This window comes from Myotis myotis, unplaced genomic scaffold (genome assembly GCF_014108235.1).
Source record: "Myotis myotis isolate mMyoMyo1 unplaced genomic scaffold, mMyoMyo1.p scaffold_m19_p_2, whole genome shotgun sequence".
NCBI classification, from domain to species: Eukaryota; Metazoa; Chordata; class Mammalia; order Chiroptera; family Vespertilionidae; genus Myotis; species Myotis myotis.
The window spans coordinates 43,310,941-43,337,732 of NW_023416324.1; the positions used below are offsets into that span (position 1 = coordinate 43,310,941).

Below are 26,792 nucleotides of genomic sequence, written 5' to 3' on the forward strand. Positions count from 1 at the left end.
CGCCAAGCCCTGCTTGATTAAGCGACCTGAGTCTGAACTCATCCCGCTTAATTGCAGCTCACAAAGCAGCAAACACAGAAGCAAGCAAAACCCAGGTGAGGCCGGCCTCGCCGTGTCTGCGCCCTTTCGCAGGGGCTCGCGCAGGCATCCTTCGCAGCTCCCGCCGCCAGAGCCTAGCCATAAAATGCTATTTTGTTTCCTTGCCCCGCAGGGAAGGGGTAAACAGGCGGAAAAGAGTGGGGGAACTGAGGAAGGAGCGCTACAGTGTCCTACTGAGGATGCACGGTTCATCCACGTCAGCCCTTGTTGTTACTGGACCGGCCTGGGCCGGGGCTGCGACGGCAAGGAGAACCTGCCCCTGACGCCCCGCGAAGAGGGAGCGGGGCAGCCATTTTCTGAAACCAGTTTCCCTGGAAACCCCGCCCGAGCGTGCACGCGAGGAAGGGGGAGGGGCCTGCGGCGAGGGCCCTGCGCCGGAAGCCGCACCCTCGGCGGCCGGGAGGACCCACAAAGCGCCCCGCACAATCCTAACAGTCGGCAGCGAAGCGCGCCCTCGAGCGCCAATGAGAGCGGTTGGAGGCGAGCAGCTCCTGAAAAACTCTGTATGTCCGGCAGTGATTGGCTGGAGCCCTCCTTTTTTTTTTTAAGTTTTATTTTTATTGAATGTATTGGGGTGACATTGGTTAATCCTTTCTTCTTGGTATTGGCTGGACTTCCTTCCCCCGCCCACCCAGGGGGCTCTTTGTCTGGGTACTTCTGATTGGCTCCTTTCGACCGGCGGCTGGCGGAGGGAGCCAGGTCGGGGCGTGTTCACGGATTGGTGGATTTGAGCACCTGGCGGCTCCATCTCCGCGAAGGAGCCCGTCCCACCTCCTCTCTGTCCCGTCTCCCGACCCGTACGCCTTTCAGGGGCCACTCGCGCGCACCAATGGTTAAAGCAGGGCGGGGGCGGGGGGGCAGGGAGGTGTGAGGCTCGAGCGCGCCAGCCCGGCCTCCGGCGCCTCGCGCGCGCCCTCCGCGAGGACCCGCGTGAGCTGCCCGCGCCGGTGCCTGCGCTGTTTGAAACTGCAGAGCCCGTTACGGTCTTGGGGGAACTACCGTTCCCGCTGATTCCTGCGCACGTGCGTACCAGGGGGCTAGTGGCGGTCGCGAGGCGGCTCCTGCCTTTCTCGTCTCTGCCTCGAGGGGACTACAGCCGGCATTTTCGAAGGGCACCACCCTCCAATCGCAGCGCTGGCGCGGGCGGAGGCTAAAGCACGGGGGTCCTGAGACGGAGGAAAACGCGCCAAGTTCCCCTCGGTGGTGGAGTGGGGACGACCCTAGCGGTTGAGGCACTTCGCCAGCGGGACTGCTTCTCTGCGCTCCTTCCCGTCCCGGGGCAGGCGCGGCGGGCGCCGCTCCGGGGATGTAGTTGGTGCCGGCGCGAGGCAGGACCAAGCGGCGGCCCGGGCTCCCGCTCCTGAAAGCGAATGGTCACTCCCCCGCGGGGAGGGCGATCTGTCCAGCTTTTTCTTGGGTCGGGGGACTCCGCGGGCTCGGGACCAGGTCTCCACGGTCGCACCCACACTCGTCCCGGTTGGACCGGCCGGCGTCACCGCCGCGGACCTCGCTGGGGGCCATGACCAGGTAAGGAGGGCCTGGCGGGGAGAGGCCGTTGCCGGGCGCGACGCAAGTGGGGCCGGCTCCGGAGCGGGGCTGCCCTGGGACGCCGGCGTCGGTGCGCGGGCGAGACCCCAGGGCCGTGGTGGTGCTGCGCCCGGGGCGGAGCTGCCCCGTGGGCGCCGGGCGGGGCGCCCCCTCCTGCCGCGGCAGTACTCGGGAGAGCAGGTGCGGGCTGGGCGCACATTGGCCGTCCCCGCGGGCGTGGGGGCCGGGAGCGGTGGTTCCGCCGCGGGCCGGCCCCCGCCGTGCCCGGTGCTGGGACGGGCACCGGCCGCCACACCGTCTCGACGTCCTTCCCCGGGTGCCCGCTCGTGGAGCGGAGCGGCGTAGGGGAGCCCCTTGCTGGTCCTGGGGTAACTAGGGGTTACGCGCAGCGAGCGTGTCTTCCTTTTCCTTAGAAGTAAGTGTTTAGGACGCCCCGTGCCTTAAACCTCGGTCGGAGGTGTTATGGTTTTGCATTTTTCTTGAAAAATTGGAATTGAGTCGCGTCATTTGATAGAGGAAAGAACTTTTAAAACTAATGGGACCGAGTGGTCAACGCTGTCATTTGTTGAGGAACATTTAATGCTCGATTCATTGTGTTTTCTATGAAATTTGATTGAGACTTACGAGAGAGACTTATTTTTTTACGTAACAACCCCCAGTTTTAAGGAAAGCCAAGAGCAAGAGATGTTATATTCTCATTAGTGTTAGGTGTTTAGTAGGACTTGGAGGGAGCCAGGACTGATTGGTAATCCGTTATTTCAGCGGCGTGATGAGCTTTTCTGTGAAGCCCGGTTCCTCCGTTTCTCAGAGCCCAGTGTCTGCGGCTCTTTTCAACCTCGGGTGCTGGAGGGCCGACACCCGCGGGCGGGCTGTCACTCCGGCGCGGTTCATCGGGAGCCTCCGGTGGAGGAGGGGGTGGGGAAGCGGGGCAGCTTTCCACATTCCTGAGCTCAGTCTCAGAAATGCGGTTTCACTGCCGATTTCAGTGCGTGAATTCCCACATCAGAAGCATCCAGTGAAATGCTCGGGAAAGATGGAATTCGAGTGAGTTTTGTTAGTTCGTGGTATTACTCTGTATCTATATTGGAAAGTTGCTGGTTTCTAAATAATTTCTCTTAGGTAATCTCCCCCACCTCCAGATATCCTAATGACAAATAGGATTAACATATAAAGTAACTACCACAAATAGTGCTTTTATTTATTTTTTAAAAATCTTTATTGTTGAAAGTATTACAGTTGTCCTCTTTTCCAAACCCCATTGACTTCCTCCTCCCCCCTCCCGTCCCCACCCACCCTACCCTCAGGCTTTCACCGCAGTAGTGCCATTTTTTAACCTAGAAGTTTTACTTTAAAACTGGGAAGAAAAATAGCAAAAGGCAAAACAAATCACCCTTTTTTTTCCCCTACATAAAGCATTATTTTTTTAAAACATGTATACTTTAACAAATGTTTGGAAAATTAGTACTATATTGCGTCTAGTCATAGTGCATAAGAATGTTATATACACGAAGTTGCTCACTTATCCCAACTTTGATTTGTTCTGTTACTTTTCACTCTAGTTTTTAGGTATAACAACACCAGGTCTTTGCCTTTTCTTGTATTCAAATTGCATTTTAAAGGTACTTTTTAGAGACTTTATTTCATGTGTCCATATTAGTAAGTAGAAAAGACCTTGGAAGGAAAACTTATTCCAGCATCCTTTGATTTTCCATTCATCCCTGTTTCCCACTCTCTACTTTGTAAATTAGAGATGGTAGTTGCTCAGTCAATATTTTCTGAGTGAATTAATAATAAAGATTAAGGTTTTACTTATTAATCTACTGTAGGTCTACTAAAATGAGGTCTTTTGTGAGGTGACCCTTACTCTAATAGCAGGCTAAAAAAATATTATTTCTCCGCTTCTTAAAAAAAATGTTTTTATTGATTTTCGAGAGAGGAAGGGAGAGGGAGAGAGAGATAGAAACATAAATGGTGAGAGAGAATCAATGATTGGCTGCCTCCTGCACGCCCCCTACTGGGGACTGAACCCACAATCTGGGCATGTGCCTGACCAGGACCGGAACCAGGACTCCTGGTGCGTGGGTCCATGCTCAGTCACTGAGCCACACCGGTGGAGCTATCGGATAGTTTTGTTGGGTAAGAAAGCTAGGACAAATGGCAAGCAATAGAACATTGAGCACTTATTATTGCCAGGCATTAGGTTTTCAAATATGACGTTCTAATTAGTAATTATTCCTTAGTAAATTTTTCAAATTTTATTTTATTGACTGCAGCAGAGTGCAGTTTATTGACTGAAAACTTTTTGTGATTCACAGATATGATTGGTGATTATAACGTCCGTATATAAATCAGTATTTGTCAACTCTTTGGTATTTGAAGAAAAAATGCCTGGTGTCATACCTAATGAAAGTAATGGGCTTTCAAGAGGTAGTCCATCAAAGAAAAACAGACTTTCCTTGAAGTTTTTTCAGAAAAAGGAAACTAAGAGAGCCTTGGATTTCACAGATTCTCAAGAAAATGAAGAAAAGGTTTCTTCTGATTATAGAGGATCTGAAATGTAGGTATCGTAAGTATATTTCTGTACTTTTAAAATTCTACATCAACAAAAAACTGGGGAAATTAAGTCAGTATCTTCAGACATTCCTACCTGATAGTCCATAGAGGCAAAAACAAACAAAAAAAACAACCACCACCACCCACACATATTTGTGAGACAAGTCTAACAGTATATGGTGGAAATAGCAAAACTAGTGGTGGTTCCCTTCAGGGATCACTTCCATGTTAACTCAATATACATTGTGTTCAGCCAATTTGACTAACTGGCAGAAATATTTATCCACTAACACTGCTTTTAATGTAAACGTGTTTGTTTTGTAGTATAACACGGTTAGTGTAAGGGTAAATAAATGGGTGATTTTTTTAAGAATACTGTACTTGACAGTTACCTGAGATATTTAAACTTTACTTATAGTCATACCTGATATGTGAATTAGCAAACCTGTTGGAGATGTACAATGGCAAATTTATTTTAAATAAAATTAAAAACAAATGCTTTTGATAAAAATCCTTTGGTGACTAAAAGGAGATCAGAACAAAATGAAATACTTTATTCCATCAATAGTTGCTCCAGTTGGAGTCTACACCAGCTCTCCATTCAACAGATAGGCACTCTGCTGTATGACTAAAGTAGATTTGGTTTTATGTGTAATTTCGTAATATTAACCAATAATCAGTTTAGGAGGTTGTGTGTGAAGCTTTTGTTTACCAGCATTCATGCCTATAAATACTTTGGGGTGCCAGAGTAATAGCAGCTATAAAATAAAAATGCTATAATGACCTAATGCTTGTTAAAGTTATAAACTTAATTCATTTTAAGTGAGGGACAGATGTGTAATTCTCTTCATAGACTCTTTTTCCTCTTTTATTTTTTTTTTGGGGGGGGGGCGTTGTTAATCCTCACCTGAGGATATTTTTCCATTGATTTTTAGAGACAGTGGAAGGGAGGGAGACAAAGAAACATTGATGTGAGAGAGATACATTAATTGGTTGCCTCCCACACATGCTGGAGATGGGGAATCGAGCCTGCAACCCAGTTATGTGCCCTTGACTGGAATTGAACCCAGGACCCTTCAGTCCACAGGCCAACCTGGCTAGGGCTCCTCTTTTATTAATAGAATCTGACTTCTTAGTGAAGCCTCTCCCAAATATTGTCATAGTCAAGCTATTCCCAGGTTTCTATTCAGAGTTAAACTGCAATTGATCCTTGAACATGGGTTTAAATTATGTGGGTCCATGTGTACCGGGCTGTTTTTCAATAAATACCGTAAATGTATTTTCTCAACATTTTTCTTTTCTCTAGTTTATTACAGTGGTTCTCAACCTTCCTAATGCCGTGACCCTTTAATACAGTTCCTCATGTTGTGGTGACCCCCAATTTCATTGTTACAAATTGAACATAATTAAAGCATAGTGGTAAATCACAAAAACAATATGTAATTATATATGTGTTTTCCGATGGTCTTAGGCGACCCCTGTGAAAGGGTCGTTCGACCCCCAAAGGGGTCACGACCCACAGGTTGAGAACCGCTGCTTTATTATAAGACTACAGTTTATAATACATGTAACGTACAAAATATGTTGATTGACTGTTTTTGTTTTCAGTAAGGCTTCTGGTAGGCTATGAATAGTTAAGTTTTGGGGGAGTCAAAGCTATAGGGAAATTTCCAACCATGCATGGGGAGAGGTCAGTACTTCTACCCACCTCTCACACCCCTAAACACACACCCTGCATTGTTCAAGAGTCAGCAGTACTTGATAAAAGTGTCATGATGGCTTAACAAATCACTACGAATTACTATTTTCTGATCTGTAAAATAGGATTAATAGCCTCTTGATGGAATTAACTTTGAGGTATCTTAATTGTAATAATTTTAAAGTGCTTGTAAAATTTGTATTCTGGTGTACAGCAAATTTTTCACTTCTGCATATTTTCTTAAAATGTCATTTGAGTAAAATCCATATGGTTTCAGATCATATAACTTTTGGGAAAAGACTAAATCTAGGGAAGTAATATTTCTGCTTTGTTTCTTTAAGATACTATTTCATTATATCTTTCTTCTCCCCTCTATACTTAATAGTGATCAAGTTGTTCCTGCGGCACAGTCCTCACCTATGAATTGTGAGAAGAGAGAAAACTTGTTACCATTTGTGGGGCTAAATAATCTCGGCAATACTTGTTATCTTAATAGTATACTTCAGGTAAGTTGACAATTTTGATATATAATAAAACCTTAGTAGGCAAAGAATGATAGAACATTTAATGCTTCTGAGAATTTCAGATTATTAGAGTATTTTAATTGTCCATACTACCTTTGCCTTTGATTGTAAATAAACTGGAATGGGCTACAATAAGAATAATGATTCTAAGTTGTATGTTATAACCTTCCTTGGGGTAAGAGAAAGTGATGCATTAAAATTGGGAGAGCATAGTTGAGTAGACCTTAAGTGGAAAGATGCCAGATGTTTAGTTTTTCTCTCAATTCCTGGTGCTATGGTGATATGTATTTAACCCTTGGAACCATGTCTGTTTTATGTTGTATTCTTAAAACCATAAGTCTTAGCACTATCTGCTCAGGCTCAATGCTTTATTGCCAGTGAAGGAAGAGAGTGGGCTACAATGATGAAATAGAGAACAAATTTGTTGTTGTTAATTCTCACCTGAAGATGTTTTTCCATTGGTTTTTAGAGAGAGAGGAAGGGGAAGGTAGGGACAGAGACGTAGAAACACTGATGTGAGAGAGACACATGGATTGGCTGCCTCCTGCAGGGCCCCAGTCGGCCAGGGATCGAGCCCACAACCGAGATATGTGCCCTTGACCAGAATCAAATCCGGGACCCTTCAGTCTGCAGGCCCGACACTCTTCCACTGAGCCAAACTGGCTAGGGCAAGAACAATTTTTTTGACACAAATCATAATCTCAGAATTTTCAGTAATGCACATTTTAAAGTGCGCTACTTAAAAAAGCATAATTTTTGAATAATGTTAAACACTATACTATTGTTGTTTGTTCAGTAAACACTCAGACAATTTCACTTTTTATAGGTATTATATTTTTGTCCTGGGTTTAAATCTGGAGTGAAGCACTTATTTAATATTATTTCAAGGAAGAAGGAAGCTCTTAAAGATGAAGCCAATCAAAAAGAGAAGGTAAAACATCAAAATAACTAAATATAAAAAGTGAATTAATGGAAACTCACTTGCTTCATAATAAAGTAATTAGATGCACAGAGGATTTGGGAGGGGGATACAAAGATTATTTCTCAGTTAAACTATAACTTAGAATTAAATTTCTTAGTAGTTTACAGTCAGAAAGGGAATTATTTGTCATTCTTGTAGGGTAGCTAGCTAGATTATTCCCATTTACTAAGTCTTCTCCAGGCCTTTAATTTATTGTTTACCAATAAACATTGTCATTTGTATACCCACCATCACAATTTATCATACCTTTGTATCACCTGTCACTCATTGTTTTTCCAATTGACTCACTTTTAAAATTTAATTAAAGGAACTGTTGACTTACATAATTAGAAAACCATTATCCACATAATAAATAAAAAAAAAAATTTTAAAAGTTTATTTGTATACCTCCATAAAATTACTGCTATGATGAAATTAAATTTAGAAAAACTAGTTTTGTCTAGTGAGACAAAGACAAGGGGGAAGGTACTTAATTTGTTCATAAATAATACTAATTTGTTTATTTCTTTGTTGACAGGGAAATTGTAAAGAAGATTCTTTGGCAAGTTATGAACTAATATGCAGTTTACAGTCCTTAATCATTTCAGTTGAACAGCTTCAGGCTAGTTTTCTTTTAAATCCAGAAAAATACACTGATGAACTTGCTACTCAGCCAAGACGATTACTTAACACACTCAGGTATAGCCTATAATATAATTTTAGGATTCTAATTTAGTTACTGCTTTCCTTGGAGGAGAGTGATACATGAACAAATGGGGGTGTAATAAAGGGCAAAGAAAACAGAAACTACATTTTTATAGTCCTTATTATCCCAGAGACTCCAAAAACTGGAACACTTTTAATAAGTTTGGTATTAAACTCATTAAACCCAAATGTATATGAGTTTATAGTCTTTATTCATATTTACCTGTAATAAGATCCATACATATTTTAAAATAGAAATAGTAATGTGTTTGCTTATAGTGTCCCTTATGTTGGTGATATATATTTTACTTATGTGTCATACTGTCTTTTTTAATCTGAAAAGATCCGAATACCGAAACATATTTTGTCTTAAAGATTTCAGATTATGAATTGTAGGTTTGTATTCAGAATATGCATACGAAATATAAATTACAAATATTTTTTGTTGTTGTGTGTACTTAGAAGAGAGCTGTTAACTGGATTAGATCTCTTTGTAGTATTGTCTTTAAAAATAAAACTTTATCCCATATATAAAAGAGCTTTATTTAAAATGTTATAGGTTAAGCCTTTTAAAAAATGATCTACTCATTTGGTTTAGGAATAGACCTAGATGTAATACATTGCTATATGTTTAACAGGCAGTGTAGCATAATGAATAAGAGCAATTTTTTAAAAAGTATATTTATTATTTAAAAAAAATGTATTTGTATTGACTTTAGAGAGGAAGGGAGATAGAAACATCAATGATGAGAGAGAATCACTGATTGGCTGCCTCCTGCACACCACCCTACAGGGGATAGAGCCCACAATCCAAGTATGTGCCCTTGACCAGAATCGAACCCGGGACCCTTCAGTCCATAGGCCGACGCTCTATCAACTGAGCCAAACCAGCTAGGGCTAAGAATTAGTTTGAAAGTTTCACATTTGTAGCTGAATGAATGCTTTTAGATTTAAAAAATAAAGTTATGGCCCTGGCTGGGTGGATCATTTGATTAGAGAGTCATTCCATACATCAAAAGGTTACAGGTTTGATTCCCAGTTGGGGTGCATATGAGAGGCAACTGATTCATGTTTTTCTCTCACATGGACGTTTCTCTTACTCTCTCCCCCTTCCTTGCTCTAAAACTCAGTGAAAGCATATTCTTGGGTGAGGAATTTTTAAAAAATATTAAAATTAAAAAAATAAAGCTATGATATCCCTATAAATATTAAATCATCCTATATAATAAAAGGCTAATATGCAAATCAACCAAATGGCAGAATGACCGGTCGTTATGATGCACACTGACCACCAGGGGGCAGACGCTCAATGCAGGAGCTGCCCCATGGTGGTCATTGTGCTCCCACAGGGGGAGCATCGCTCAGCCAGAAGCCGGGCTCACAGCTGGCGAGCAGGAGCCTCTCCAACCTCCGTGGCAGCGCTAAGGAGCAGCGAGCAAGAGGGCAATAAGGAGCAAGGGCTCCCAGACTATGAGAGGGCGCAGGCTCGGCTGAGGGACACCCCCCCTCCCCCCGAACCCACCCTGAGTCCAGGAATTCCGTGCATCGGGCCTCTAGTTTCTATATAGGAAAGTTTTCTTACTTGTATTCTTGATAAGCATAATATATGAAATGGGAAATATATATATTTTTTTAATAGGGAACTCAACCCTATGTATGAAGGATATCTACAGCATGATGCACAGGAAGTATTACAGTGTATTTTGGGAAACATTCAAGAAACATGCCAACTCCTAAAAAAAGAAGAAGTAAAAAATGTGGCAGAATTAACCAACAAGGTAGAAGAAAAACCTAATCAGAGAGAGGCAATTAATGGGGTTAATAGCACAGAGATGGACAATATGGGGCATGCTGAAGACTATAAAGAAAAACTCCCAAAAGGAAATGGGAAGAGAAAAAGTGACACTGAATTTGGTAACATGAAGAAAAAAGTTAAGGTATCCAAGGAACACCAGTCATTGGAAGAGAACCAGAGACAAACCAGATCAAAAAGAAAAGCTACAGGTGATATATTAGAGATTCCTCCTAAAATAGTCACTAAGCACATTCCTGAAAATGAGAGTGCAAGACCCTCACAGAAGAAATCAAAAGTTAAAATAAGTTGGTTAAAGTCTGCAACTAAGCAACCCAGCATCCTTTCTAAATTCTGTAGTTTGGGGAAAATAAACCAAGGATCCAAAGGACAATCTAAAGAAAATGAATATGATCTTGAAGAGGACCCTGGGAAGTGTGAAAACGATAACACAATTAATGGCTGTGGACTTGAATCTCCAGGAAATAATGTTAAGTCCATTAATGATAATGAAGTTAAGCCCATAAACAAAGGTCAGTATAATTTATTCTTTGACATTGATAGGCAGGTTAATAGTTGCAGAATTGGAATTATTCTCTTAGATATATGTACAATATAAATCTGGCTGACGTTTTGTTTAAATTAAAGAAAAATTTAATACTTTGTACTGTGGTGTTTTAAGCACTGCTATGTTTCGTGTGTATAAATCTCAATCTTAAGGTAATGTTAGTTTATGGATTATAAAATAAGGGAGTTCAATAAATTTTAACAGGAAGAGTATACTTTACCCCTTTATATAAGCAATATTTGACAAACACACGAAAGGTATTGTATTTAGTGTAATTCAGTTTTAAAGTAGAGAACTAAGTAGATGCATCATGCTTGGACTGGATTTCTGCCTACCTTCTTCCAGATCTACAGCTCTCAGGGAAACCAGTATTGATGTGGTTATGGCTTTACCAAGTGTCATCTTTATTTTAGAGTTACTCTCTAGGGGGTGGGAATTATGAAGACACAGTTGTGACTTCCTTTATTTAGAGAACAGTAATTCATATTCTAAACTACCTTTATAGAATTTACATTTCATGAATAAGGCACCTTTTAATGCTAATAAGCAGGTTGAGATTTGAAAATCAGCCTTTTTATTCACATATGCTTTAAATGAATATTGGTTACTTGGGCTATGCTGAAAAATTAATATATATAGACTTATATTTTCCTGTTTTTGTTTTAGGCACAGAGCAAATTGGTTTTGAGCTTGTAGAGAAGTTATTTCAAGGTCAGCTGGTATTAAGAACTCGTTGTTTAGAATGTGAAAGTTTAACAGAAAGAAGAGAAGATTTTCAAGACATCAGTGTGCCAGTACAAGAAGATGAGCTTTCTAAAGTAGAGGAGAGTTCTGAAAGTAAGCAAAAACTGGAGTATTTGTAAGGACCATGAAATAATTACAGTCTTCTTCAATAAGCAGTATAGTAAATAGCTTGCATAATTATTGAGCAGTTATTTTTTTCGTGTCTTTTGTATAATATCTTTCTGCTTATATAGCTTCACTTGTCAATAGTTAGCATTTGGAAAATTGTGGAACCTTTATTTTGATGTGTAGAGTATAATGAGAAAATGAAATGCTTTTGTAAGTTAACATTTGGGTACCTGAATTTCTCAGAGCTACCGAGGATATTTTTAACACAATATTTGAGCCATTGTTTTGTCTAGTATAAACCACAAAAAGCATGGAAATGTAACAAGAAATGATCATGAGACTGATTTACTTGCTCAGATATTGGAAATTGGCTACCTTCTATAATATTAAAAGCATAATATGCTAATTAGACCAGACAGCCGGACATCCTTCCGGACGACCTTCTGGAGGAAGCTGGGGCTGCAACTGTGAGGGCTGAGCCCCTTGTATGAATTTCGTGCATCAGGCCTCTAGTTAACACATAGTTTGCGGGTAGTTTTTATCGCACGCTAACAGGTGGCATGGGCCATTTTTGCTAATTTTTTGCGCAAATGGCAACGTTCAGTAAAATTACGATAACTTTAGTTTATGTATTTATACGTTACCCGCATTCTACCGCTAGTCTATAAGAAACGTATTAATACGTGTCCCGCGCTCTACTACCAGTCAACGTAAAACGTGTAAGTAAAACGTATAAATATCTTTCCCGCATACAATGTGTTAAATATAAACTAAAGTCTGTCTTATAATGAGTCAGAGACTAGGTTTTTCTGTCATATTCTTTCTGTCTCTAGCAAATGCTGATCAAATACAAGTATTTAAAGGACGTGCACAGTTGAGGGAGAACTTTATGATAGAGTTTCTGAAACTAGTTATTGTCTTTATTATTGGAAGGATTAGTAAGTTGAAATTGCATGCTAATTTTGAACATAGAACTTAGTGGTTTAACTTTTAAATGTTGGACAGATTTTTCATTTGTGAGTGAAAGGATTCTCTTATGTAGTTTCTCCAGAGCCAAAAACAGAAATGAAGACCCTGAGGTGGGCAATTTCACAATTTGCTTCAGTGGAGAGGATTGTAGGAGAAGATAAATATTTCTGTGAAAATTGCCATCATTATACTGAAGCTGAACGAAGTCTTTTGTTTGACAAAATGCCTGAAGTTATAACCATTCATTTGAAGTGTTTTGCTGCTAGTGGCTTGGAGTGAGTATTATAAATAAAAGCTATATGAAGAAAATGAGCTGATATATAAGAGAAGTTCTGTTCAAAATAGTATAATATAAACTACTGAAATGAAGTAATTTATAAAGATTGCCTTAAAAAGTTTGTTCTCTTAAGTTTCCCTGTAAAAATGCATCAGTATGAATACATATTCTGATTTCTTCACACCTTTTCATTCCTTATCAAATATAGTTGAATTGATGAAAGCAGAGAACAAATTTTATATACAGTAAGGTTTTTATAAGGGGAGAAAAAAGGCAAAATTATTTAGTTTTAAGGTAAGCCAGGAAATCAAATGAATCTGAACAATTTGATTCTTATATAGTTGAAAATTTAAATATCTAAAAGCAATTAAAGTATAAAAATATTAGTTGCATTTTGAATAGTCTGACTTTTCTGACATGTATACATGTCGTAGATTTTATTCCTTTTTATATCAATGAATTTTTCAAATTAGTATGAGAGCTTCCCAGTAACTCTCCATATACTTTATTTTGTGCCAGAAGAACGACATGATCCTTTCATTTACTTAACTGGGGGGGTGGGAGGGATGCCTTGAGCCTTCACAGAAACACTTAAATATTAATTAGCATTTTCAATATTTTTCTTTGTGGAAATATTTTAAGTACATAAGTTGGGGTCTTTTTTATTATTTTGTGTTTACTCATAGGAACACTAAATTTTAAGGGTTCATTCAGACTCTTAGTTGGTTTCACATTGGGTATATAAAAAATATAAAGTGGAATAGCAGAAAACCTTATTTTATTTTTCTTCCAAAGGTTTGATTGTTACGGTGGTGGACTTTCCAAGATCAACACTCCTTTACTGACACCTCTCAAACTGTCACTAGAAGAATGGAGTACAAAGCCAACCAATGACAGCTATGGATTATTTGCAGTTGTGATGCATAGTGGCATTACAATTAGTAGTGGGCACTACACTGCTTCTGTTAAAGTCACAGACCTTAACAGTTTAGAACTAGATAAGGGAAATTTTGTGCTTGACCAGTTGTGTGAAATGAGTAAGCCAGAACCACTGAATGAGGAGGAAGCAAGGGGTATGGCTGAAAATTACGATGATGAAGTGTCAATTAGAGTCAATGGAAACACACAGCCAAGTAAAGTTTTGAACAAAAAAAATGTAGAAGCTATTGGACTTCTTGGAGGACAAAAGAGCAAAGCAGATTATGAGCTATACAACAAAGTAGCTAATCCTGACAAAGGTACCAGTACAGCATTTGCTGAAAATAGAAATTCTGAGACTAACATTACTAATGGGACGCATGAATCTGATAGGAACAAGGAATCCAGTGACCAAACAGGCATTAACATTGGTGGATTCGAGAACAAAATTTCATATGTAGTGCAAAGCTTAAAGGAGTATGAGGGGAAGTGGTTGCTTTTTGATGATTCTGAAGTAAAAGTTACTGAAGAGAAGGACTTTTTAAATTCTCTTTCCCCTTCTACATCTCCTACATCTACTCCTTATTTGCTATTTTATAAGAAACTATAGAGTGTACGTTTTCCTTATGTGTATATATATATATAAAAACAGACCCAGACAAACATTGATAACGTTGATTACATCAAAAAGAATAGCTTATCTTTTGAAGCTATTGGATACTATTGGTCTCTAGGTTTTTGTATAGTGAAATTTGAATTACTGAAAACCATGTTAATTTTTAGAATTCATTTTCTGTAGTAGAGACTAGTGATGTATTAGCTCTGGGAAAAAACTTGTATAGGTTCTTAATTGAATTATCCAAAATGGAAGCATTTAAACACTTTTCAATTTACACCTTTTTTGTGTTCGCTTTTTAAAATAAAGTGCTTGTATTTGTATCTCCATATTTTGGAGTAATTACATGTTTATAGGTCCTGTGGTTTTTCAGCTAAGAAGCAGAATATCATTTCAGTACATTTAGTTTTATAAGTCATGAAGCCAAATCTTTGATGGGCTGTATTAGAGGCACAAAGTCTGGAATATGTATGTATTCACAATGGTGTGTACATTTTGTGCCTTGGGTTGCTTTGAAAGTGTCTCAGAAAACCTGGACAGTCTTATCTTCACAAGAATTTTATATGTATTTATGAAGATGATTCTTTAGTAAATCTTTTTGGGCATGGACTAATTTGTATCTCTTCATAGTCATATTCTGCACGATCTGTATATAGTATATCAAACTTAGAGGTGTGACCTTAAGTTTAACTTTTTTAAAAAATAAGGTCAATAAAATTTTAAATGCTTAAAAACTATGTATACAAATGCTTGTGTGTTTTTTTTTTTAACTTGCTTATTTTTACTATAAATATAGCTGGATTCTCTTAAAGAACAGAATGTATGTATACTAGTATATATACATATATATATGTGTGTGTGTGTGTATGTATATATACACATATATATACATTACACACATTCAGAGAAGAGAGTAAACAGGCAATTATCTTTAATACTTAATATTTTTGACTGTTGGAATGAAGAAACTTGGAAGTAGGATAATTCAAATTGTGCTTACTTATTAGTCCATCTAAGTTGTCATACTTAAAAATTGTAGGTAGTCCTTTAAAGTAGACATACAACTTTATGGAATCCAGAACTGGAGAACTTAAGATGATGCTTTGGGCACACACAAAAACCTGGTTAAATTTTCATTTTAAATATAGTATATTAAGTTGGTAAGTGGTCAATTATCTTATGACTTGTTAAAAGACACGTTTGGTATTTAAAAATAATTCTAAAGAATATACACTATTGGAATAACACTTTTACCCCATTTCAACAAATAAGAGTACCTGTCAACTAATAAATTAGTTACATAGATAAATAATGTCTTAAATTCTTCCATAAGATGGTGTTATATAAAAAGTCATGGCTCTCACCTCGATCTACATTCAGAATCACTAATGGAACTGTTTAAGAAACAGCTATGAACATTATCTGATGAAATAGGAACCACTAATAGAACTCTTAAAAAGAAACAGCCCTGAACACTACCCATAAGCTTCTGATGGAGTAGTTCTAGGCCTCCAATACTTAAGGAGCAGCCAAGGTTAAGAACCACTAGCAGAGGTTCCTGATATGAGAAAGTTTAAAAGAAAATTGGGAGTTCATGGTAAGTTACCAAGTGTTGATATCTTAAGGGTAAGAGAAAGCCTCTTCTGAATTAAGTCAGAAAATAATCAGTAATGCGTGCTAATTAAATCATAGATTTTAAAGCTCTTGATGTCACAGATTTCTTTGAAACTATTCAAACTTTTACATAAATGCAACCTAATGAGAAATGACCTAGGGGTTTAATATCCTCTCCCTTTTTATCTACCTCCTTTCCGCACCCATAGTAAAGTATATGTTACCTTTTTTGTTTTAAAGAATTTACATTCCTGCCTTGCCTTATTGTCCATCTGGATCCTTTGTCCCCAAATATATTTTTGAAGTTATACCTTGCTGACTCCTTGGATAACCCCTTGTGGTCCAACATTGTAGACTCATCTGAAAATCCTTTGCATAATTCAGTGTTTGAATTGATGTAGGTAAGAATTTGAGATGATACAGTTATAAAGGAAAGCTGCACTCAGGAGAATCATGTTTTGGAGATCTTATTTTCCTAAGTGATTCATGTAACTGGTCAGATCAGAGGAATCTATATGTATAAAAAGCCGGTGACCGGAATGCTGGAATGACCGGAACAAGCAGTTGCTATGCTGCCTACTGCTACTGGCCAACTGCCCGCGGCCCCTCCCCCTGGCCGGCCCAGCCCCAATCGGGGAGGGCCAGCCGGACCCGACCCATGCATGAATTCGTGCACCAGGCCTCTAGTAGATTATAAATGATGACTTTCTATAAGCTATAATACTACACAAAGAAAACATTGTCAAAACACTTCCAGAAATCAATGCATTTTCTTGGAAAAATTTGCCAAGTAATTGAAATATATTTCCCCCAAAATTGTTGCATTAATTTCTTATAAAGTTAAAATTTTAAGTTAATAGGTTCGTCTTAACTTCAGTTAAAAGAACTAATTTTACATATATTTTGTAAAATCTATACAAGTATCAAATGTAACTTCTCAGCTGGTAAATTAAAGTCAAACAGCAGTTCTTCATGTTCTTTTTATGGTGTAATAGCTTTATGATGTAATGGTTTTTGTCACGAAAAAACTGATGACTGGCTTGTTTAATTTGAAATAGGAATCATTCATTTTAGTTGCTGAGAGTCATTAAGCTGATACCATTATCATTAGTATAACAAAGTTGAGAGTAAAAGATCAAGCTACTGTCACTGGTATTGGCTATCCCAGTACTTAAAAGTTATTTGTACAATTTACTCTAACCCCCCTCCCCGCCTTTTTGGTGTCTAAATGCAAAATAGCTTAGAAACCAGTTTTAAGACTTCACAAACCAGTTATCAATGTCTTTACCCATTAATTCATTCAATTTGGAACTTTGGGGCCATAAAGTGACTTTCAACTTTTGTTTTCATTATGCTGGTTCTTGAATCAACTCTAACTTATTCTCTGCCTTTGTCAATAAAGAAAATTTGTAAAGTCCCACTCAATAAAATTAGTGTAAACGTTCACATATTTAATAGTACCTTTAAAATAAGCATTACTACATTTAAAATGGTTCCAAAATGAATCTATAAATGTTCATATAAATTAAAAAATACAAACTTAAAGTAAATAAAATTAACATTAGCTATGGTATAAATAATGGTAAATGTATAGTGTACCCTTGAGTCATTAAAATGTCTTTAAAAAGATAACAGCATATTACCAGAATATTAGAAGCCATAGCCATGATTCTCAAACTTCAACAATCTACATTTGATTTGGCCACTGCATTCTTCATTGAGTAAATTAATGCTACAATTTTCAGATTTAAGTCCCAAGTCTTATTTTTCAATAGATCTTAACTTCTTTTCACACTCAATGTTGAATATGTGGCTCTTTTCAAATTAATAAAACAAGTGTTTATTTTAGAGATCCATTTTGCGCAGGCTCATTCGACTGAAGGAATCTCTGGGAAGAAAAAGGATATAATTATAAGCAAACAAACTTTGCAAACTTCTGTAGATTAGGTTTACTTTTTTGTTCTGCCAAAGTTATCTCAAAGTTTTGCCACCAAAAAGTTAATAACTTAAAACTTTTTGTACCAAAGTTGTTACTAACTTTCAAGTTACTCTGCCTTATGTATATTCTGGTTTATAGACCTCTATAAATTAAAACTATATTGCAGTAAACACTTTATCAAATGCATTGATCTTTTAGTCACTTGTGCAACAGAAGCATTAGCTATGACAAAATAAGGAACGAAGGGATAATGGGAGAGATTTTAGGAAAATATTTTTTTTGCGATTATTAAAAGGCAAAAGGCAGCCCTAACCGGTTTGGCTCAGTGGATAGAGCATCGGCATGCGGACTGAAGGGCCCCAGGTTTGATTCCGGTCGAGGGCATGTACCTTGGTTGCGGGCACATCCCCAGTAGGGTATATGCAGGAGGCAGCTGATCGATGTTTCTCTCTCATTGATGTTTCTAATTCTCTATCCCTCTCCCTTCCTCTCCGTAAAAAAAATCAGTAAAATATATATATAAAGGCAAAAGGCAGGTGTTTATTTAAAACACTAAATTTCAAGTCTCAAGTCAGTGATTCTTAAACTTGAATTTTAGGACATGTTTACACTTAAAAATTGAGGACTCAGGAAGCTTTTGTTTATGTGGATTATATTTACCATATTAGAAATTAAAACTAAGAAAAAGTCAACTTATTTTTACAAAATAACCCATTACATAAATAGTTTATTAAAAATAACTTGCAAGAAACTTTAGGATAGTGGCATGCTTACATATTTAATGTCTGGCTTAATAAAAGGCCTATGTTCTCATGTCTTTTACAGTATCACGTTGCATGTAGTCTGGAAAACCACTGTACTTTCTCAAGAGAATGACAGTGAGAAAGGCAAATCATATTTGGTGTTAATATAAAATTAGTTTTGACTCAGGAACTTCCTGAAAAGGTCTCAGGGGCACCCTCACAGAAGTCCCAGACCACACTTTGAGGACAACTATCTTAATACTTTACAAGTAAGTAATATTCTAGATTTTTTAAATCAGTAAAATAAACATTTTAAATTGTAAGGAAGCTTTATTTTCTAAGTTTTGAAGATTTAGTTAATAGTGAGGAGACTAATATTCTTCAATACCTCATAATGTATTTTCCTTTATCCTTAAGTTAATTTCTTTCACTTATCCTTCCTAGTATTAAGGTTAATCTTTGAGGTTTATAACAATCTCCAGGAAAGGAAAGGGCAGGCATAAAAAAAAAGTCATGTTCAGCTTTGAATTTCTTAGTGTGGTTTTTTTGGTTCCAGGGAAAGTAGAAGTATTAAAAGCTAGATAATGTTCATAAGAGCTTTTCTAAATTCCAAAGAACTTCTTGCAAACATTAAGAATTGAATCTTGGGGGAGTGACCATAATCAGATAGTTGAGAAGGCAAAAGCTCAGGATAACAGTGTAAGGGAGTTCCCTTCAGATAGGAAGAATACAGTCTTTCCATCAAAAAGAGTGGGAGAGATTTGAAGGAAGTGAGACAAGCATTAGGAAACTGCCTGATGACCTCAGGGACCCAGCACCCTCATTCTAGGTCGTTTGTAAACAGAGTGTAAAACTGGTGGAAGGGGGTTAGAGGCAGCAAGAAGAAAAACTCCAAAGTGATTAAAGGAGAAACCAAAAGTGGAGGGGACTAGTATTGCTTCCCATTGGCAATTTTAAGAGGAAGCCACCTTGGGTATTCACATCTGTATGGGATGGTGGAAGCAAAATAATATTTGCCAGAGGAAGGATCTAAAACAGGCCCTCTGATCTCCCTCTGCTCCTGTAGATTGTGGAACAGATGCAAATAATCTACATGCTTTCTTAGGGGACATGACATATAGCAGGCAGGTAGGCATTTTTTGAGTGAACACAATTGTTTTCAGAGGCCTAGAAGTACAGAAATAGATTACTGAAGAATAAGAACTAATTCCCAGATGATCAAATAATTTTCTTTTGTAGTATAGCATGCATTTACATTCTGTTTTCTTACAAGCAACTTCAAAGGCCTTCTAAATATTAATTAGGTAAGTATAATTTAATGCCTTTACTGTTATTAATTCAGAAGGTGGTAACATACTGGTGCCACAATAATTCAATTTGTATATATATTTAGATTTCAAAATGCAAAAGCGGTTTACCTTATCATGCCCTGTCCAGAATTGAGGCACTAAAAAGTACAATGTTAAGTGCCATCCTTGGAAATGTACATGCCATTTAATGTCCACAACAACCTTTTCAAGGTAAGAAATTTTAGAGGAGAAATCTAAAAACTGCTCAAGTAAACTAGGATCAGTTGTAGAAAATTCCAAGTTATTTCTATTTCTAACTTTTTGTGTCACACTTGGAACGTAGAGAAAAACACTGAAGCCTTCTTGATACTCAATGTGGTTATGTGTTTTAATACAAATGAAAAAGAACACTGCATACTATTTACTGCCAGGGCTGAGGGAAACAAAACCCGGTTCCTGATCTATTCCAGTGAATTCTCCCACAAAAATACTAGGAAGTGTGACAGGACTTTAATAAAAGGAATAGTTTTAAGAGGCCAGACTTATATGTGGTCCTGGTTAGTATGAGTATTTAACACAACTTTGTGACTCCTGAATTACATACATATCTTGGAGGCTGATTCATGTAGAGATATAAAAGGCTTATATTAGTTGAACTTGTCAGGAGACACAATATCTAAAACCATGTAATAAAAGTACACTAATTCATTATTAAAAAAATTAATTCAAGCAGATTTTATTTTTCTGAACATAAACCAAATAACAGAAAAATAAGCATACCTGTGGCAGGTGACGGGTAATACTACCTTGTATAACTGAGGGATCTTTCTGTTTATCAGAGGTTGTAGGGCCTCTTTAAGGCGATGATAGTTTCTCTCCAGTTCTCTTTGATACTCCTTTTGATCTGGCCCAATTAAGCTCTTATTTTTTCTTAAGGCATCTTCACATCTAGAAAAAACAGTGATGTCAAAAACTCTTCTGGCATAGTTTGAGGGGTTAGTGAGATATATACATACACATTCCCCATGATGAGGACATTCAGTTTCTTGGTTGATTGTTAAATATCCTGCCTTGTATTAGGTTTAAGAAAGGGAACAGATGATCAGCTGTTAAAAATCTAACATTCACTTCCAGTTTTCATTTAATTGAAAATTACTTTTATTCAATAAAAATTTAACAAGGAAAAAATTGTGTATTTTTAAATATTAATTCTGAAGCCATTTTTCCTCCCTCCTATTACCACTAAACTTGAAGCTCTACACTGAAAGAAATGTAATAGCCATACTCATTTATGAGGCACCAATGGCATCTGGCACAGTGGTTTGCCTGTGTCCTAATAAATGTTTCTAAAGGAATAGCTCTTGATAACAGTTTATTCAGATGCTTGAGAAAAAATATCTGGACTCTGATAGGTAAATGAAAGGGTATTAAAAGACAATATATACAGATCGCCACTTGATGCTCAGAGGAAAATATATAGCCCCAAATGCTTACATTAGAAAAGAAGGCTAAAACTGAAGAGCTAAGCAATCTAAAAAGAACAGAACAAACTTGAAGTAAAAGAAGGAAATAAATTTAAAAGTATGACAGCTCTATATCAATACAAAAGTTGGTTCTTTCAAAGAAAAAAAAGACTAAGCACTGGCAAGATTAAATGAGAGAAGGCTAAATAATACCTATTAGAAATTAAAAATGAGATATAAGGTCAAATACAGCAGAAGTTTATAAAGGCACAGATGATATTATGTACAATTTAATGTAATAAATCTGAAATGATACTTTTCTAGATTAATATAATTTACCAAAACAGACTTAATAAGAAAAACCATGAATAATCCTAAAACCATCAAATACATAGAATCAGCCAAGTCACAAATCTATCCCCAAAGAAAACACCAACATGTAAATTCTAGCAAACACTGTGACGATGAATAATCCCAATGTAACAATTCCAGAGTATTAAAAAAAAAAATCCAAAGTATATGGCGGGGGGGGGAGGGGAGAGAAGAACTATTCTTGAGAAGATTTCCAACTCATTTTTCAAGGCTGGGATACCAAAACCTAATGGGAACTACAAGAAAAAATTGTATTTCAATCATCCTTAGAAACAATTGCAAAACTCCCAAGTAAAATAATAGGAAACTGTTAACAAATATTATACACACACACACACACACACACACACACACACACACACCATTTAATAAAAGTTTTAAATTTGTAATTATAAAATACTCTTAGCATAGCCTGGCCGGTGTGGCTCAGTGGTTGAGCACCGATCTATGAACCAGGAGGTCAGTGTTTGATTCTTGACAGGCCCAGTTGCAGGCTCAATCCCCTGCAGGAGGCAGCCGACCAATGATTCCCTCTCATTATTGATGTTTCTATCTTTCCTCCCTTCCCCTCTGAAATCAATAAAAATATATTTAAAACAAAACAAAAAAACTCTTAGCATAAGTACAAATAGTGGGAGCCTCTTTAGTTAAAACATCTACAAAAAACCTGAAGTAAACATTACACTCAATAGTGAAAACATTTCCTTTTAGATCAGGATCAAGAAAAGGATGCCTCTATTACTATTACCATTCAACATAGTGCCAAAGATCCTAAACATCACTGTAAAAATATTCTACAGATTAATTATTAGAATTAACAAGTAAGTTTGGCAACATTCTTATGTAAAATATATCACATTCAAATGCATTTCTGTATACCAGTAAACAAAACACAATTTTAAAAGATACCATTAACAAAAACATAAAAGTATTAAATACCAAGGAATAAATCAAAAGATATATAAGGCCTCTACAGAAAATTAAAATAATATTAAGAAAACATTTAAAAGATGTCAGTAAATGGAGAAATACACAACTATTTTTCATTGTGAATCACTTTCCTATATTTTCTCTTTTCAATTGTCCCTTAAGACATTATTTTACAGTGTGGTTTTAGACGTTCTCAATTTGAAGATCTTTATGTAGGAAGCCTGGAATACCTTTTAGTAAAATCTTTGAAGCAGAGTCGCAGTTTATTGTGATGTCTGAAGAGTTTTGGGTCATTGGGTATTTCAGATAGGAAAACCTGGGCAACTTCCAAAGGCCCCTGTAAAATAAGAAAAACAAGAGGAGTGTTTTGTCTTCTCTAAAATTAGAGAGATAGAAGTTACCTGAATGATTTTTCTTAGCATTAAAATGGCTGCATTTAAGCTTAATGCATATGTGTATGTGACAGGTTCTGGCCATATGTTTTTAGTTTTTCCTAATGTCAAGTCTATATTCTTGTCTACTACATTTAAATTAAATTCTTGGGCTACTGGCAATCAATTGTTAATTCAGATTATTAGACTTGGTTTCCTGAAACATTTCCTCAGTATACGAAATCTGTTCCCAGCACTGTAAATTAAAGAAGATAATCTTTTGCAAGTTATATTATTTGTGTGTTTTAGGGGGTTAAAGGTCTTAAAGTGTTTGCTCCTTTTTTGGCTTTATTCCTTTAACCTAAAAAATAGGGTAAGACAGCTGGCTGGTGTGGCTCAGTGGTTGAGCATCAACTTATGAACCAGGAGGCCATGGTTCGATTCCCGGTCAGGGCACATGCCCAGATTGTGGGCTCGATCCCTAGTAGGAGTGTGTAGGAGGCAGCTGATCAATGATTCTTTCTCATTATTGATGTTTCTATTTCTCTTTCCCTCTCCTTTCCTTTCTGAAATCAATAAAAATATAAAGAAAAAAAATAGTGTAAGACATATTATGTGAAATCTTACTTGAAGCCTGTCTGGATTTCCTCTTACCTTGGATATTCCCTAATCATCATCAGAGAGACAATGGGATGCCTTCTAATCTAAATATGACAAGTCTACAGTACTCTTTTGTGTACATATATTATTAACAATTTCAAAATGATCCTACATTACTTATTTATTCCTCACAGTTCAGTGTGGCAATCTGGAGAAAATAACATCAGGAAATATGTAAGACAGTAGGCGTTCACATGTGTGTACATAGCTCTGAAAATGAACCTTGCTTTTTTGAACACATTCTTTCAGTACAAAAAGGAAAGGCTATTTTAAGTGAACCAATTCCTTCTTTTTTTTAAATTCTCACCTGAGGATATTTTTCCATTGATCTTTTAAAGAGAATGGAAGAGAGAGGGAAAGAAAGAGAGAAATATTGATGTGAGATATACACATCGATTGGTTGCTTCCTGCACACACCCTTCCCAGGGCCCGGGCTGGGGAGAAGTCTACAACTGAGGTAGGTGCCCTTGACCAGAATTGAACCCAGGACCCTTCAGTCCGCAGGCTGGCAATCTATCCACTGAGCCAAATCAGCTGGGGCCCAATTCCTTCTTAATGGAATGTTTAAGAACAGACAGTGTAGGCAGTGTAGAAGGCAGGAATGAAAATCTTTACCATTGAGATGATGATAAAAACTTTTTTCAGTTTACCGTTATATTTATATGTTCAGTGTCTTTTGCAACCAGTTCTAACATCTTTTTCACTTGATTTGGCACTTATTTATGATCTTTGTAAAATCTAATCTAATAATAGACAAACATGGTAATTGAACGCACCTTTGCTATGCCTCCCATTGGCTAATCAGTGCAATATGCAAAGTAACTGCCAACAAATTATGGCAGCTAATTTGCATACTGCAGGCAGGGCGGGCCAGCGCAAGCCGCCATCTGGGCCCACATGTGCTGCCTAAGCCCTGCCCCCAGCCGGGACCCCCGTCTGCGGCCCTGGGCGGAGGGGCTTGGCGGTGCAAACGGGGCACCTAAGCCCTGCCCCCCAGCCGGGACCCCTGTGTGCAGCCCTGGGCGGGCGGGACCCCCGTTTGCGGCCCTGGGCGAAGGGGCTTGGTGGCGTGATCGGCCCGAGGAAGCCCTATTCTTGCAGGAATCCTCCTGCAACGGGCTTCTAGTCTATGTACAGTGGGGCCTTGACTTACGAGTTTAATTTGTTCCGAGACCGAGCTCGTTAAGGAGCCCGTTAACTCAAATTACTCTATCAACTCAATGCAAAAAATTGGCCGAGAGACAGCTGGTATCTCAAAAAACTCGTTAGTCGGGACACTCGTAAGTCAAGGCCCCACTGTATATAAAAGCCAAGTGACTGGAAAGACCAGTCGCTATGACGCACACTGCCGCTAGCCAACCTCCCACAGCCCCTCTCCTCAGGCAGCCCAGCCTCTGATTGCTCCCCCCCAACCCTGATCAAAGGTGGGACCGGCCAACTTCCCACATCCCCTTCTCCCCCCGCCCACCCCCCGCCCACAGCCCCAATCGGCTCTGATTGAGGTGGGCCGGCTGGACCCCACCTGTGCACAAATTTGTGCACTGAGCCTCTAGTATAATAATAAAATCACTCCAAATTCCATTCATAACTTAAACTAAACAGTGCCAGCAGAAAGCACCAACCTGATTCACAGTTGTGCCCACAGACCCCTGGAGCACCATCTGGAGCATTTTGGGATCTGCCGGATCCTGATGTGTTGCAAATGCCAACTCCTGTGTCTTTTTCTGCATGTCTTCAATAGCAACTTCAATTGGTGTTAAGATGATCTGGGTGAAATAACATCTATTAGGTCAGGGTACTGATAGAAAACTATTTAAAGAGTTTTATATATAATCAGGAAGAACCAAGATGGCGGCATAGGTTAATGCCGGAGTTTGCTGCTTTGAACAACTACTTCAAAAGTGAAACTAAAAGACGGAACAAACATCACCCAGAACCACAGGAACGCTGGCTGAGTGGAAGTCCTACAACTAGGAGGAAAGAGAAACACATACGGACACTCAGAGGAGGCGCAGTGCTGAAGTCAAATTCTGAGGTGCGGAGTGCGCGGAGCGGGCTGGCGGCGGAGGGCGCGGTTGGCGTTTTCAATCGGGAGGGAGTCGCAGACTCTGAGCTCCAGATACAGGCGAGTCTTTAGGGACCCAGACTCAAACGGGAGAAGCGGGACTGTCTGGCTTCGGTCAGAGCGAGTGCAGCTTTCTCTCTGAGGTTTGCAGCAGTTGCTGGGACTCAGAGGCAGAGCCCCTGGGGACAGGACTGAGAGCCGCCATAACTGCTCTCTCCGGCCCACCCTGTTGATCCTGTGCGACCCGCCCCGCCCAAGCCCTGCACAGAGGCATTTGCCGGATAGCCTCAGGCAAAGGCTAGATTAGCACCTCCCTAGAGGACAGAAGTTCTCTCACTGCTGACACAGCTGATTCTCATAGCCGCTTGGCCTGGAGGTCAAACCCTCCCTGGTAGTAGCTACAACAATCAAGGTTTAACTATAAGCTGCACACAAAGACCACTAGGGGGTGCACCAAGGAAGCATAACAAAATTCGGAGACAAAGAAACAGGACAAAATTGTCAAAGGAAGATATAGAGTTCAGAACCACACTTTTAAGGTCTCTCAAGAACTGTTTAGAAGCCGCCGATAAACTAAATGAGATCTACAAGAAAACTAATAAGACCCTCGATGTTATATTGGGGAACCAACTAGAAATTAAGCATATATGGACTGAAATAACGAATATTATACAGACTCCCGACAGCAGACCAGAGGAGCGCAAGAATCAAGTCAATGATTTGAAATGCGAGGAAGCAAAAAACACCCAACCGGAAAAGCAAAATGAAAAAAGAATCCAAAAATGCGAGGATAGTGTAAGGAGCCTCTGGGACAGCTTCAAGCGTACCAACATCAGAATTATAGGGGTGCCAGAAGATGAGAGAGAGCAAGATATTGAAAACCTATTTGAAGAAATAGTGACAGAAAACTTCCCCCACCTGGTGAAAGAAATGGACTTACAGGTCCAAGAAGCGCGGAGAACCCCAAACAAAAGGAATCCAAAGAGGACCTCACCAAGACACATCATAATTAAAATGCCAAGAGCAAAAGATAAAGAGAGAATCTTAAAAACAGCAAGAGAAAGAAACTCAGTTACCTACAAGGGAATACCCATACGACTGTCAGCTGATTTCTCAACAGAAACTTTGCAGGCCAGAAGGGAGTGGCAAGAAATATTCAAAGTGATGAATACCAAGAACCTACAACCAAGATTACTTTATCCAGCAAAGCTATCATTCAGAATTGAAGGTCAGATAAAGAGCTTCACAGACAAGGAAAAGCTAAA

General features: G+C 38.7%; 2 protein-coding genes across 16 annotated transcripts in view; one reads left to right on the forward strand and one right to left on the reverse strand.

The window, feature by feature from the left end:
• The first annotated feature begins 961 nt into the window (after nucleotides 1–961).
• USP1 (ubiquitin specific peptidase 1) lies at nucleotides 962–14,818 on the forward strand. Of its 5 annotated transcripts, XM_036352896.1 has the most exons (10): nucleotides 965–1,626; nucleotides 2,634–2,691; nucleotides 3,963–4,204; nucleotides 6,285–6,405; nucleotides 7,250–7,354; nucleotides 7,923–8,083; nucleotides 9,729–10,414; nucleotides 11,116–11,286; nucleotides 12,344–12,545; nucleotides 13,343–14,818. In XM_036352896.1, exons 3-10 carry the CDS (start codon nucleotides 4,032–4,034, stop codon nucleotides 14,073–14,075), a joined length of 2,352 nt encoding a protein of 783 aa, XP_036208789.1. In that variant the 5' UTR covers nucleotides 965–1,626; nucleotides 2,634–2,691; nucleotides 3,963–4,031; the 3' UTR covers nucleotides 14,076–14,818. The 5 variants fall into 5 exon arrangements, with proteins under 5 accessions (XP_036208790.1, XP_036208789.1, XP_036208788.1 ...); XM_036352895.1 differs by lacking the exon at nucleotides 2,634–2,691; XM_036352897.1 differs by lacking the exons at nucleotides 2,634–2,691; nucleotides 7,250–7,354 and having other exon boundaries at nucleotides 962–1,626.
• Nucleotides 14,819–17,125: 2,307 nt separating this feature from the next.
• The window catches only part of DOCK7 (dedicator of cytokinesis 7), a 186,164-nt gene continuing 176,497 nt past the window's right edge, over nucleotides 17,126–26,792 (reverse strand). For all 11 annotated transcript variants that reach the window (XM_036352881.1, XM_036352879.1, XM_036352876.1 and 8 more), the window contains 4 exons: nucleotides 25,085–25,228; nucleotides 22,662–22,768; nucleotides 20,447–20,614; nucleotides 17,126–17,583 (listed from right to left, as the gene is read on the reverse strand). In XM_036352881.1, coding sequence (XP_036208774.1) covers nucleotides 17,541–17,583; nucleotides 20,447–20,614; nucleotides 22,662–22,768; nucleotides 25,085–25,228 — 462 coding nt within the window. In that variant the 3' untranslated portion in view covers nucleotides 17,126–17,540. The remainder of the gene's footprint in view (nucleotides 17,584–20,446; nucleotides 20,615–22,661; nucleotides 22,769–25,084; nucleotides 25,229–26,792) is intronic.

What these genes read in the sequence shown, in the direction of transcription:
- USP1 (XM_036352896.1), top strand. Translation starts at nt 4,032, where the DNA reads ATGCCTGGTGTCATACCTAATGAAAGTAATGGGCTTTCAAGAGGTAGT. An exon ending in AAGCCAATCAAAAAGAGAAG is followed by an intron (nt 7,355 to 7,922) that starts GTAAAACATCAA and finishes CTTTGTTGACAG; the next exon opens with GGAAATTGTAAAGAAGATTC. An exon ending in TTTGCTGCTAGTGGCTTGGA is followed by an intron (nt 12,546 to 13,342) that starts GTGAGTATTATA and finishes TTTCTTCCAAAG; the next exon opens with GTTTGATTGTTACGGTGGTG.